Genomic DNA, 13,479 nt, shown 5'->3' with positions numbered 1-13,479 from the left:
CAAATTTAATGGTCTTAAATGCAAAAGTAAAAACAAACAAAAAACACAAAAAAGCAAAAGAAAATTAACAGAACAGAACAACCCAAAAGTCAAGGCAGTTATGAAGAGAACTTGGGAGGGTTAATCTTTAAAACTACAAATCAAAGGGGCATTTTTTTTTCGTTCTTGTTAATAGATAACTGGCAAGGAGTAAGTACTTTTCTGCTGAGTGTTCATACGAAAGCAAAGTTTCAAAACAAAATCTGACTAAAATAGAAAAAAAAACAACAACAACAACAACAAAGTCTAGCGCTCACGAGAAGGGATGCGAGAAATACAATGCTCAAATGTTTCCGGGGTCATAAAATACGCAGCAGTCTTCCGCACTCGCGCTGTGTGAGGTGCGCTGGGGGACTGGGGACACGGCAGGGCACCGCGCGTGCCTGTGTGGGGACAGAAACTCGGGATGTCCGGGAAGCGAGCCTGGAGCTAGGTCTGATTGGGGAATATACTGGAGTTTCCCTGAAACTCTTTGGTCCGTTCCCACTGGCGCCTGGGCTTTGGGAGACGTGTTTGTGTCCTTCCGTGGAGGGCCCAGCGTGCGGCCCCCTCCCCGGTGGTGGCTCCCCCACCCCCGCGGGGGTCCCGGGGGGGGGGATCTGGGGGAGCAGGAGGTGGTGACGGCACCTGCTTGGGAAAGCAATTTCCCGTCAACCAAAAGCAGAAATCGCTTACAAATGGTGAAGCGGCTGAGGAAAGCACACACTCAGCATCTGTCTAACATCTTTAGTCTGGAAACTAGAACTAAAAGGTCAGGTCTTTTTTTTTTCTCTCCCCCTTTTCCTTTTTTTTTTTTAATCCAGTTTGCGGAGACACCGAATGAAATGAGTGTTAGACAGTCTTAGAGGGTAAAGCATGCTTCAGGTTCACCACCGTCCCGAGGGACTGGTTAGTCAATGCAGTCTACTTAGATTTCTGTTTAATATATATTTTAAAGGAAATAACTTAAGAAACTTAAATTGGTCTAACATTGTGGGATTTCAAACATTTGAACATTTCGGTTGCATCCCCGAGTATAAAAACCTCTTCACTTCTCATTTAGACTAGGACAAACACTTGTGAAAATTGGCGCAAAATGAGTTGTACACTAACAAAAAAGTTTCAACTTCTTCACTCTTAATTATCTATTCCGTACAAAAAAAAGCATGAGCGAGTTATTTGTGGGACTTGTTGGTTTTGAAGGAAACCTGTAAGATTTTGTCCCCCAGGCGGTAGCCGTTCAGACTTGCTATGGCCATGGCGGCTTCTTCATAGTTTGTCATGGTCACAAAGCCAAAGCCTTTGCACTTGTTGGTGTTGAAGTCGCGAATCACTTTCACATTGGTGACCGCCCCAAAGGGGCCAAACATCTGCCAGAGGATCCCCTCATCGGCGTCCTGCCCGAGGTTGTAGATGAAGATGCACCAGCCCGAAGACGCGTTGCTCGGGACATTGACACCAGAAAGCCCACTCATGTGATCTACACCCATAGGGGAGAACCTAGCAAACAGAGAGCACAGCACGCAGGTCAAGGTCATGCAGGCCGGTGCGCCCAATGGTCACGAACAGGCATTCGATAGTGGGAAGGAGGCTCCTTGCGCTGCAGACAGTGGACTCTGAGGAGAAACACTGCCTGCACAAGGTCAGATCCTCAACCAACTGCCCTTGGAGCTGTGCTCCCTCCAGCACCTTCTATCGCTGGGGGCGGGGGGCGGGGTGGGGGGTCCCAGGCTTCCCACATCTAAATGCTGGAAGCTTCTCCACGTCCTCTCGGGTGTCGTTGCACCCTCGGGTCTCCCTGGAGGAAGCGTCACCCTCATACTCCCTGCCTCTATATGTGTCATGTGGGTGGGGGAGGGGCAGGGACAGGGTTGTTTTTTTTTTTTTACTTTTCTTTTTCTAAAATCTTATCATGCCTTCATCTTGGCTGCCCTTGTTGGAGGGTCCCAGGGAAGCACACCCACCACCTGAAGGGCCACCACAGGGCACAGGGAATTCCTTCCCCTAGCTCCAGGGGACCTTCTGCCACTGGCTCATAGCATCGCAGAAGGGCCAGGGCCCAGAGTGACGCCTGTGGACTGCAGGTGTGCCCAGCTGTACGCAAAGTGTGGGCCTCTTTCCAAAGCAATGCTTTCAGCTGCATAAGCCTTCTACCAACGTGTGGCCACTGCGGTAGGAGGAAGGGAGAAGATCCTATCGCTACTGAAGCCACACGGCCCTCTGAAACGTTTCGGAAACGAAAAAGGAACGCTCTTAGGGTCAGTTTAAGACTACTGAAGTGTGACAGAATGCCTGGGGGGCCACACCGTGCAAGAAACATGATTTGCCTAAAAAAAAGCCGCGAGGCTGACCCAAGGGCAAGCAGGTGCTTTCAAATGCCACCAAACAGATTAATCCTTCTGACAGACGTTAAGGCAAGACTGACGGACTGGCTCCCCAGGTGCTGCCTCCTTATCCAGGGGGCCTCTTCAAGGCAGGTGTGGAGGAATGAAGACACGTCCCTGGCCATGGCTTTGAATGTACGGAAGTAACTTTAATCAGCCTACACCAGGATGTCAGAGTTGCTTAAATGACTCAAGTGGCTTGTCAGTGGTCTCGAGTTGGCCTGCAGCCATGGCCACGAGGGCCCTGAAGCGGGGGTGGGGAAAGGCACCCTTGTGTCTGTGGGACATTAAGCCAAGTTGGTTTTCAATAAAAACTGGAAAGAGGTTTTGACCTTAACAGACCTGTGCCTGCCCGCCCCCGTCCGGTTTTGTGGGAAGCCAAACATGGGTCCGATTACAGTTAACCCGAATCTTCATGTACCTGTTATACTGGAAATAACCTGAGACCTTATTTTACTGTCTTCCGTCGATGTGGTTCTCATTCCTATTAATTATTGTTAGCTGGTTTTTCTCCTGCTAATTGGAGGGGATTTCTTCCATCCTGACTACAATGAAAACCACCTCCCATTCTTTTCTCCGATGTAGGAAGGAGACCTGAGCCTGCCTTTATTATTTGGGGTGCTTTGCTACTGTGAGACGCAGACTGCACACTGTCCCCTCAGCTGGGCCTCCCTCCCTCCTGCTCTCATCTTCGTCTGCCTTCCGGGGGCCGGTCTTTCCTCGCACCTCCCCCGCCGCCCTCGCTTCCCTTCGTCTCTTCTCGCTGCGAACCTCTGGCTGTCAAGACCCCTTTCCTGCCCGGCCAGCAGTGCTGGCCACTCTGGTCCCCTTTCTTTTCTGTTCCTCCTTCCTGTGACCAGAGTCTCCCCTCCTGCTGCGCCCTCTCCCCTGCTCACCCAGTCTAGTTGCTGGGAACCTGAACGCTGCCGTGCACACATCCCACCAGACCAGGGGTGACACAGACTATGTCAGCTGATGCTCGAACATGGATTTAGCTCGCTTCCGTCCCAGATGTTCCCCTGGCCTTTGTCTTTAAGCTAGAAAAGCCAATGGGGGAAGGCTAGCTCTAGAGCCCGAGCCGAGCTGCGAACGTTGTGTTACTAGCTACTGAGGACAGCGCCTCCCAGGAGGCGTCTGTGCAGCATGTCGCCCAACCTCACTGTTTAGGACAAAGATGGGGAACTGGCAAAGCCGCAGAGATGAAGATCCCTAACACACCTGATGTAAACCCTCCTGCCACGGCTGGAGGTTTTGACAAAAACAAAACCCAAGTGGCCCGTGCCACTTGTGAGGCAGAACACGCCTGATTTTGGAGCCCAAGTTCCAAAACCCTCATTGTCTCTGTTCTCCTAGATCCTGGCACCTGGAGTCATTTTCGGTCTGGAAAGGCGAAGGAATGTCAGAAAACCATTTGCTTCCAGGGCAGGGCTTTTAACCAGAAGCCATGTGGTATTTGGAGATGCAAGTGAGCACCCAGGTGAGGGAGGGAGGGAGGGCTGCCTGAGGACTGGGAGCCAGGGGGCAGCTCTCTGCTAAGCACAGCTGAGGCGGCATCTTCCGGCTTCTACACTCACGGGCTGCGCTTCGGCCAGTGACACCAGACCCTGGGGTGCTATGCACCTTGCCCCCCTATAGGGAGGGGTCCTGGCCGGAGACAGAACCACCTTTCAGATTCCACTTTAGACAATACTCGGATGGACACCAACGCCTTTCATAAAGATACCATTGATGGGGGCAGGGGCGTGGAGACACGTGGTGTCTGAGCGCAACCGTGTGACCAGCCAGGGGGACCCAGCTGGCCCACAGTGGGAAGAGCCCGGTTGGTGAGAGCGCCCCCTGCCGACCCACCTGAATCTCTGCGCCTGGTGGTGGACGGGGCCTCCGAAGCGTCTGGCCGGCGAGTGGTAGAGCTGGGAGAGAAGCGCCATGTTTTTGTTCTGGTTGGGGTTGGCTGCAAACTTCACTGTAATGGGCTCGGAGGAACCTGGGGGTTTATGACCATTGAAACTGGTAATTGCCTCTTCTGCTTCCGAACGTTTGTCAAACCGGATAAACGCAACCCCTCTGGACAAACCTTTTTAACAGACCAACAAAAACGGAGTTAGGCGGGAAGATGCGAGGATTTTTAAAACTGAAAAGCAAAAGTCAAGTCAGTCAGTCTGTGTGGTTTCAAATCAGATAACGTGGCAAACAAGAATAAAGACTAAATGTGGAAACGAACAGACAAACTTAAAAAAACAATGACCAGTAAGATTAAGGTTTCAGACTTTCTTCTGAGTCGAAGCAGCAACTACACAGTCTCGGTGCCCATAGACATTGTAGTGACAGATGTCCCAGACAGATACCCCTGATTGTTCTCTGTGCCCACCAGGGAGGGTCTGCGGGATTCTCCCTACGCTCCGGGGCCCTGCGGCCTGCCCTGTGAACAAGGAGCAACGGTGGCTTGTGCAGCCCAGCCAGAGGCTGTCCTCTTCCCAGCCTGCCTGAGTCCCTCTCGCTTAGTCTTCAGTTCAGGGAACAAGCCTCAGCCCACAGCCCTCTCCTCCTACCCTGACCTCACTCACCTTCTGGATCTTCCACTGTAAGGTCCTAGGACTGCCTAGAATGGAGGGAAGCCGCTTACTCTCCCTCAGAAAACTGCCCAGAGGTGTGCTGCCACCTGCCCGCAGACTCCTCACAGGCCGGAAATCCCTGCCCGGGGCCCACGCCACCCCTGTCCTTATTCTAGGAGGGCTGGGGCCCCCTGCCCTGGCATGCACCATCTCTTGCCACCGAGTCCGAGCCACCTGAAGTCAAGCCCTGTTTCCCTGCTGTAACCTGATCCCTCGACAGAGCAAGAATGTGGACCGGGACCAGGCTGCCTGAGACCTGGGGCCCCGCGGAAGGTGTGGTCAGCCCAGCACGAGTGCGAGACCCGCACAAGGCGGGCAGAAGAGGGCTCGGCCGCCCTCCACCCTGATCTGTCCACGCTCTAGGCCTGGGAGGAATGAGGACAACTGTCCCTTGCAGAACTAGAGGAACAGGGTGGGGTTGGGGAAGAGGACCGGCTCCTTCTCCTGGGGGAAATAGGGGTCAGGTGTGAAGATCAAAGTGCAGCAGATAGGTGACAGGAGGGCGAGTCCTGGATGTGCCTGGGGAGGGAGGGGGGGCTACAGCAGACGGCCCCATCCTACACACTCTTGTCCTCACCGCTGGTCACAGCCTGCCTTGAATCACATTTCCTTCTCTAGACAAAGGCCTTCGGCTCCCAATGAATGACAATTACCAAAGCAGGATGGCCCAGGGCCTGGGGGTCAGCAAAGTGAGCACAACAGACGCCCCCCACCTCCACCCCAGGCACCTCCATCCCCGCAACTTTCCTTACCCTTCCTGCAGAGTCCCACCAAGTGTCCCACGATGGGCACAGGGGGTGGGTCTCCCCAGCTGGCCCAAGGTCTGCAGAGGGGCACAGTGAGGCTCAGGCATGCCAGGCGGGATGCTGCAGTGACGAGTGTCACGGTGAGGCCTGGCCACCTACCATGCACCTAGAGTCCCACGCCTGGGCCTGACCAGATGCGGTGCTGTGGGCCCCATCCAAGCAGCCAGACAGCAGTCAGCGAGCCTCGGGCCAAGGATGCTCTGTTTATAGCTGTAATGTCCAGCGGACACTCCATGGGGAGCCTGAAAGCACGTACCCCAGCTCGCCCAGCTGGAACCCCTCCCCCCATAGTACAGCGCCCTGGGAGGCCACACGGCTGCCCCTAGTGGCCTCAAGGCTGCCTCCTCCTTGACTCCATGATCTTTTAAATGTATATAAATTTAAAATTCACACAACCAGAGACACTCATTGAATTAATGAGATCTGACCCAGCAATTCACATGAGTACCAAGAAAATTCTAGAGCCTCAACTCATTTTCCAATTCCAGTTCAGAAGGAACACCTAAAAACACACACACTCAACACACACTGCTTTTATTTACTCTTGAACGGCACAAATGACAGCTCTGACAGCCAGCCACCTGAACGGATATTAACTTCAGGCCAACAACGGACAGCTGTAGCCAGGGCCCCGGCGGGAAGCGGCCCTCAGGGAGACCGTTCCATCCCAGTGATAAGGAGCTCGCGATGGAACAGAGAGCAAGTGTGTGTGTGGTGTGGCTTCCCAGTTTGGTTTCGTAAAATGGCTTTCAAATGGAAACGGCCCAAGTGAAACGAAGACCACCCAAGGGAAAAAACGTTAGCGTGAGGGGGAGCACGTTCACTCAATGATCCGATGAGCAGACGCCCTTTGAAGGGGCCCCGTGGTTTTTTCCCCTGTTTTTAGAATCAAGAGCAGAGGTCAACAAATGGCATGATCTCCAGATGAGTAACCTATAGGGTTAACAATGAAAACAGATGAGAAAACACAGAAAATGTAAGAAGTAAGTTCTGTCAGCTATTAAGCGTTGCCCTCAGCGCTGCCCCGTCCCTTTAACGCTCCAGGGCACATCACACAAGGTAAACGACCCGCAAACCTGGCAGCATCACTGGTCTCTGCCTTGGCCCCCTGGGATCCCCTGGGTCCTGGTAGAGAGGCCTACTGAGTGGCTGCCTCTGGAGCAGAGGTGGGAATGGAAGCCCACAGTCCTGGGGCTCCACCTTTCTAACTCCCCAATTCACCACCCAGGGCCAGGGCAGGGCTGTGGACAGGGAGCCCTGGGGACTCCCTCACGGCACCCCTCCTTCTGCCCCTCGCAAAGATTCTGAAGACAGTCCCTCTGCTGAGCAGCAGAGCCTGGTGGGATGCCTGAAAGAGCAGGACATTCCCATGGACGCCACCCTGAGGTCATAGCTGAGCCTGGGGGGCAATCCCGGGGTGCCCGCAACGCTCTAAGAGACACCAGCCCTACAGAAAGAAGGGAGGCCAGATGCCCCACAAATGGCTGAGGGCAACTGTCTGCATAAGTGACCTCCTCAGGGTGGCGGGAGCCACTGGGGAAAGCTGGACGGCCAGGGTGGGGGTGTCCCTGGAGAAGGCAGCTCCACTCAGTTGTGCCCGGCTGGAGAGAGACAAGCAGAGGCGAAGTGGTATGTGCGACACGTAGAAAAGGATGGCCACGGAAACAGAACGTGGAACAGCGTGGTCACACCATCCGGGGCCCCGGGCAGCCCACACTGGTGCTCCTATGCAGGTGGGGCTGGGGGTAAACACGTGCACTGACTGGCGCACTGCACTGTTCTTTCTCAACTGGCACTTGAAGGTGAGGGAGGGGGGGCTTCAAGGACACGGGACAGTGTCCTGGTGCGGACCAAAGGGGTTGATACCATGTAAATGGGACCCTCACCCCCGCCGCCATGTCTGACCCAGGGCACAGGTGCAGAACAGAGGCCGCAGTGTGGCCCCTGTCCCTCCGGCAGAACCAGGTGTCTGGGTGGGCATCCGCACCAGGCGCGGGGCTCCCCGGTGACAGTGCACCTCGCTCCGATGCCCCCCTCCCACTCAGGCCCCAGGGCACTCGGGTTTACCCCCTGGGCCTGAGCTCAGGACCACAGCCCCAGAAGCAGGGCCAGCACGTGCAGGGCGGAGCGCGGAGAAGGGAGGGCAAGTGGCAAGGCTGCCACCCCAAAGTACACAGCTTGGGGGGACAAGGAAAATGTGCGCATCTCCACCCCCATCTGTCACAGACCAGGAAGGCCCAGCCCACCCACGCTCCGGGAGCTGCTCTGCAGCCTCCGGGGGGCGCTGCTGGCCTCTCGGAAGGGAGGTCACCTCGAAGTCATGGCTTCCTGTGACCAAACTACCCTGTGTTTGTTTTCTGTTTTCATACCACAGCCGAGGGCATGGGGAATGCACTCCACTGGAAGAACATGAACATCAAACGCAAATAATTCGGATGGCTTCTCGAAGCCCCGTGAGTGGTCTGTCAGCAGATTCCCACCCCGGGAGGGGAAGAAGCCGAGGAGTGCTGCAGCAGGCTGGACCAAGCTCACTGCCGCCCAGACAGAGCCATGCACAGGGCTTAGCAACGAACGTCCCGAGCCCGGTGCCCAGGCCTGTGGGGCGGATGGACTGCACCGTCAGCACCGGGCCCCGCCTCGTGCGATGGGCCCTCCTGTGGGGGCAGGTCCCGGGCCTCCCCTCCACTGTGCCTGACGGCCTCACACAAAGCCCAGAGCCCAGGCTGCTCACGTCCCGGGCGGAGAGGACCTGAGAGGCGCTGGCGAAGTGGCCAGGCTGGTCAGTGAGGGGGATTCACTGCCTGAGGCTCTCTGAGCTCTGAGCATGCTATGAGGGGGACAGCCACATCATGGGGACGAGGACGGCTCCTCAGAAGCAGCCACTTGTGGCTTTAGGCCAGTGGAAAGTGGGGGCTCCAGGTCATGAGTGCAGGCTGTCCCACACTGCACCCCGAGTGCCTGCAATAAGCAGCGGCCAATGGCCCACTGGCGGCCTTTCTGCCCACTTAGGCCAGGCTGGGCCATCTGGGTGCCCAAGGAAAGGTGCCAGGAGTCTTATTTTCACCACACGACGCACAAAACCGCACTTGACCTCCCCAGACTCGTGCAGCAAAAGCCAGTGTCCGCATTCTGGTTCTGTGCTCCCTGGCGGAGCAACACTGACGCCACCTGAAGGGGAAGCCCAGCCCACACGCGGGCCACCCCCCCGTACCTGTGGTCTGGTCCACGAGCACCCGGGAGTTGATGATTCGCCCGAACCGAGAGAACATGTCCTCCACATCCTTCTGGGTCATGGTCCTTGGGAGCCCGCTGATGTACAGGTTGGCGTCTTTGATGACCTCTGAGCTGGGGCGAGCGTACGACACCTTGAAAACAAAGGTGGGCTTTGTTCCTAAGCTGGGCTTAGGGCAGGTGTGTGCTCAAAGCATTGGGGAGGCGGGGTTAGATATGGGGGCATGAAAAAGCCCCCCTCCTGGTGAGAAGCTGCACCAACGCTCACCATCTGTGACACTGCGCGCGAGTAGCTCACGCGGGCCAAGCAGCGAGCCAGATGGACGCCCTGCGGCCTTTTCTCACTTGGACTTCACACCCCACACCGAGGCAGACACAGTCTTAGTTCTCACAGCCGAGAGACTGAGGGCCACGGTTGGCTGCAGACAAGGCCAGGACTCAACTGCAGCTGTCTCTTCTCCTACTGTGGCCTCTGCCTGCTCCCAGGGATAGGACCCAGTCCTGCCTGTGAAGAGTCCGAAGGAGCTGCCACCTGCCAAAAGGCAAAGCTGCTACTGGAGCCCATAGGGGACCCCGGGGTCTGGGGAGTCCGCCGTCCAACACTTGCTGTTCGACGTTAAACGACCCCATGCCTTTTGGGGGTTTTGCGGAACTGAATAAAGCCTGTAAGGAACGTCTGCTGGGCTGAGATACGCGGGAGGCCGCAGGGGCCAGTGGCAAGCTAGGCCTTCGTGCCTTCCCAGGCCAGGGTGACGGCCGTGCACGGCCATGGGCCATGCAGGCCAGGAGCAAAGGGAGGGGTGCCCGGGTGCCTCAGTCGGTGAAGTCGATTTCAGCTCGGATCATGATCCCACAGCACGACACAGAGCCCTCTCGCCTCTGAGCTGGAGGAGCCTGGAGCCCACTTAAGATTCTCTCTCCCTCTGCCCCTCCCCTCACTCATACAGGGACACTTGGGCCCTCTCTCTCTCTCAAAAATGAATGAATGATGAATAAATGGAGGAATGAGACTAAGGTCACACCCCTGCTGGGAAGGAGCAGCTGGGACACAGGGCCCCTCTGTCTCTAAAGGGGCGGCCTGAAGGGACAGGCCTCAATCACACCCAGTGGAGTCAGATCTGAGTCAGGAGGCTAGGGAATGAGAAGGGGAGGAGGATCTTAGAGAAGTGTGTTCCGGAAGGTGAGGGACTGAAGCCTGTGCACGATAATGCTCTCCCAGAGGGTCACAAGCTGAGGAGACGAAGAGCCTGAGACCATAACCCAGGAGCAGACACAACCTCTCAGGTGTCACCAGGCAGCACGAGGTACAGACAACAGGTGTGTTCTCACTACAACGCTCAGGCCTGCCAGAAGGGGCAGAAGTGTGGTTCCTTGTGCCAAACACACCAGCACGCCCTCCCCTCCCGCCGCACCCCTGCATTCATGTGCTTGTTGAGTCGGAATCTATGACAGTCCCTAGGAGGCAACAGGAGACACAACCTTTGCCAGCAGAGCAGGGTGTGGTCCAGGGGGAGAGAGAATGAAAGAGAAATTACATGGTGTGGTCAGAGCCCAGCTTCCCCCGAAGAGGTGCGAGGATCGTGCAGGTTGAACGTCAGAGGAGTGTGGAATGGAAGTGGCCCCCATCTGATCGGGAAGATGTCCCAGAGCACTAGGGCCCACTGGGGACAGACGGCCTCCACGCAAGTGGGGCAGATGTGGCACTGTCCCCTGAGATAAAGAGGCCACTTTGGCCTGTGGGGTCTCCCTGTCACCCTTCACAGAGGCAGGTGGCTGACCAGTCGGTCGGGGCTTGGTCACCCTCCTCAACTTCCAGAGAAGGATGTCACCTGTCACATCTAGGCCTAAACCCTCCAGGTCTGCATCAGCAGCCCACAGAATACTCCAAACTCCTGCCAGAGAGTGTGGCTGCAATTTTTGGCTCCCCCATTTTACCAAAGGCCCCAGGCAGTGATGTTGTGTTTCGGGCAGGATGGCTTAAGGGGAGGCTAGGCCTCCCAGGGCCATCTGGTCTGGCCCTTTGCAGACCTGTCTGGATGGGGCTGTATCTGGGGTCACCCTTGGCTTTTAATGAAGGACACTGTGGGCAAGAGCACCCCCAGCCCAAGACCCTGGCACCGGGGAAGCAGTGCAGACTCTGGTACTGACATGACCCTCCCTCGATGAAGCCCCAGAAAGAAAAATGCATTCTCCAGCCGAAGGTGCTTCGACTCCTCTGACACCAGGTCCGTTGAGGCCCCTGACCACCAGCGCAGCTTTCCCTCCTTCTCCGGCCACTATCAAGTTCCGAGGCTGGTCGGCCTCCAAGGAGACGGCACTGGAGCACCTGGTGCTCCAGGGGCTCCATGACACAGGGTCTCAGCATCACCTGCTCCTCTGTCGCAGGCAGGGCTTTTCGTGTCACGTGCTCAGGAAACCTTCCTATAAAGGCTAAACTGTGTCCCCCAACAAATTCCCATGTCACAGTCCTAACCTCACCCCACATAGAAGAACGTGACCCTACTGGGAAAGAGTTGTCACAGATATAATTCATGAACATGAGGACATGCCAGAGCAGGATGGGCCTCAATCCAGTAACTGCGTCCTCAGAAAAAGGGGGAATTTGGACAGAGATGCGCACAGGGAAAATGCCAGGCGAAGCTGCAGGCAGAGGTCCGGGTGACATTTCCATGAGCCCAGGAACGCCAGAGTGGCCGCAACCCCTGGGCCAGGGGACAGCCGGGGACAGACTCCCTCCCAGCCTCAGAAGGAACTATCCTGGCCACACCTCAATCTCGGGCGTTCGGCCTCCAGAGCTGTGAGCATGAATCCCTGTTGTTTAACAACCACCCCAACACCGTTTGAGGTGCTCTGTCATGATAGTCCTAAGAAACAAATCCACCGGCCCGACCACCTGATTTGCCCCAGAGCCACACTGGCCCCCCAGGCAGTGCCCAGCCCCCTCCACCCCCGCCGCCTCCATGTAAATGTTCCCCATGGCATTTATCTTGATCTGACATCCTACGTGTTCTACTTATTTAACTGTGTGCAACACTCGATGAGGGCAAAACTTTTGTGTTTGCTGCCATATCACCAGCACCTAGAAGAGATGCAGGTGAACAGCAGGCATTCGGTGAATCATGGCTGAATGAGGGAATAAAAGCAATAGCCGTTATTACTATTAACACCCGCCTAACTGTGCTGCGGTCTCCTGGGCCCTGTTTACGGCTAATCCAAGCTATACTGGTCTGGTTTCTGGTGTCCACCGCCCACGCTGGGCCGGGGAAGCTGCCAGGCAGTGATGTTAAATGCCCAGAACCATAGGCACCCATTTCAAACCCTGACTTTGCCCTTCTTTACTTGTGTGGCCTTGGGAGACCTGTCACAACTCTATACAACTCTTCTTCAAGCCTAAATTGGGGATCATCTCTCCCAGGCTGTGGTGAGGAAAACAGAGACAGGGTATGGAATGACCTGACCCATCAGAAGCCCCTGACAGGTACCATGTCAATCACATAGGATTGGCACTTGCGCCACACGCAGCCTGTCACCTCCACCCCCTCTCCTCACTGGAGGTTGCCTGGGCTGCTGCCACAGAGCACAGGGACAGGGAGACTCCTCACCCCCTACTCAGATCAAGGAATGACATTACAACCAGAGAGATCAGAGAGAACGCCAATGAGATCAAGGGCACATCCAGGGGGGCCGTGGGGTGCCTCGATCTCAGAGCCTGGAGGGCAGACGAGCCTTTGTGGGTGAGAAGTGGGGCTTCAACCTTGGGGATAGCCTGTAGTTCCCGTGACATGCTGGCCACTGCGTCCCCTCCAGCATACCTGTGTCCGTAAGCGGCACACCTGGCCTCTGACGACACTTCTGCTCAGAACACCCTCACGCCCCCACCCTGGCCCTTCTTACCCTTACCTCCTCCTGCTCTCCTCCATCTTAACACTGACTTTCTTGAGGGACCCTCTCAGTGCTCCCCAAGTTGGGTGGAGCCCATATGAGGTACCATCATATAGGGGTCTAGGAGTTACCACCGTGTCAGCACGTGGGCTGTCTGAGGACAGCCGTGGGCTGGGACCCAGCGCCAGCAGAGGGCTTGGACCCTGAAACAAACTTGTGTAATGATGAATTTTCAGCATTTGAATAAGAGTAACCGTCTGCCCTCCTGGCATTAGCAACCATTTTCTAAATACAAGAGATCTTTCCTAAGAGACTGGGAGCTCTGGGCTGAGAATAAAGAATCCAGAGCTGGCGGAGAGGAACAAAAGTCACCGGACATGCAGAGAGGCTATGACATGTGGCCTCCGCCAGCCTCCACAGTGGAAGGCGCCTCCGGGAGCCCATGCTGGCCACAGAGGTTGTGAGGGCTGTGCTCCTGCCCCCAGGGAGCACGTGACAGGGCCTGTGTGCATGCAGGTCTAGTCCACAGGGGGCTCAGGGATGATT

General features: G+C 56.1%; 1 protein-coding gene across 1 annotated transcript in view; it reads right to left on the bottom strand.

Annotated features, from left to right (window-relative positions):
- Positions 1 to 798: 798 nt before the first annotated feature.
- ELAVL1 (ELAV like RNA binding protein 1) overlaps positions 799 to 13,479 on the bottom strand; it is a 37,022-nt gene continuing 24,341 nt past the window's right edge. The window contains exons 4-6 of the mRNA XM_039251557.1: positions 9,032 to 9,185; positions 4,251 to 4,476; positions 799 to 1,518 (exon numbers count right to left, since the gene is read on the bottom strand). Coding sequence (XP_039107488.1) covers positions 1,194 to 1,518; positions 4,251 to 4,476; positions 9,032 to 9,185 — 705 coding nt within the window. The 3' untranslated portion in view covers positions 799 to 1,193. The remainder of the gene's footprint in view (positions 1,519 to 4,250; positions 4,477 to 9,031; positions 9,186 to 13,479) is intronic.

This window comes from Hyaena hyaena, unplaced genomic scaffold (assembly GCF_003009895.1).
Source record: "Hyaena hyaena isolate Hyena2069 unplaced genomic scaffold, ASM300989v1 scaffold_396, whole genome shotgun sequence".
In the NCBI taxonomy this organism is placed as follows: Eukaryota; Metazoa; Chordata; class Mammalia; order Carnivora; family Hyaenidae; genus Hyaena; species Hyaena hyaena.
This window is presented reverse-complemented; position numbering and strand designations above follow the sequence as displayed.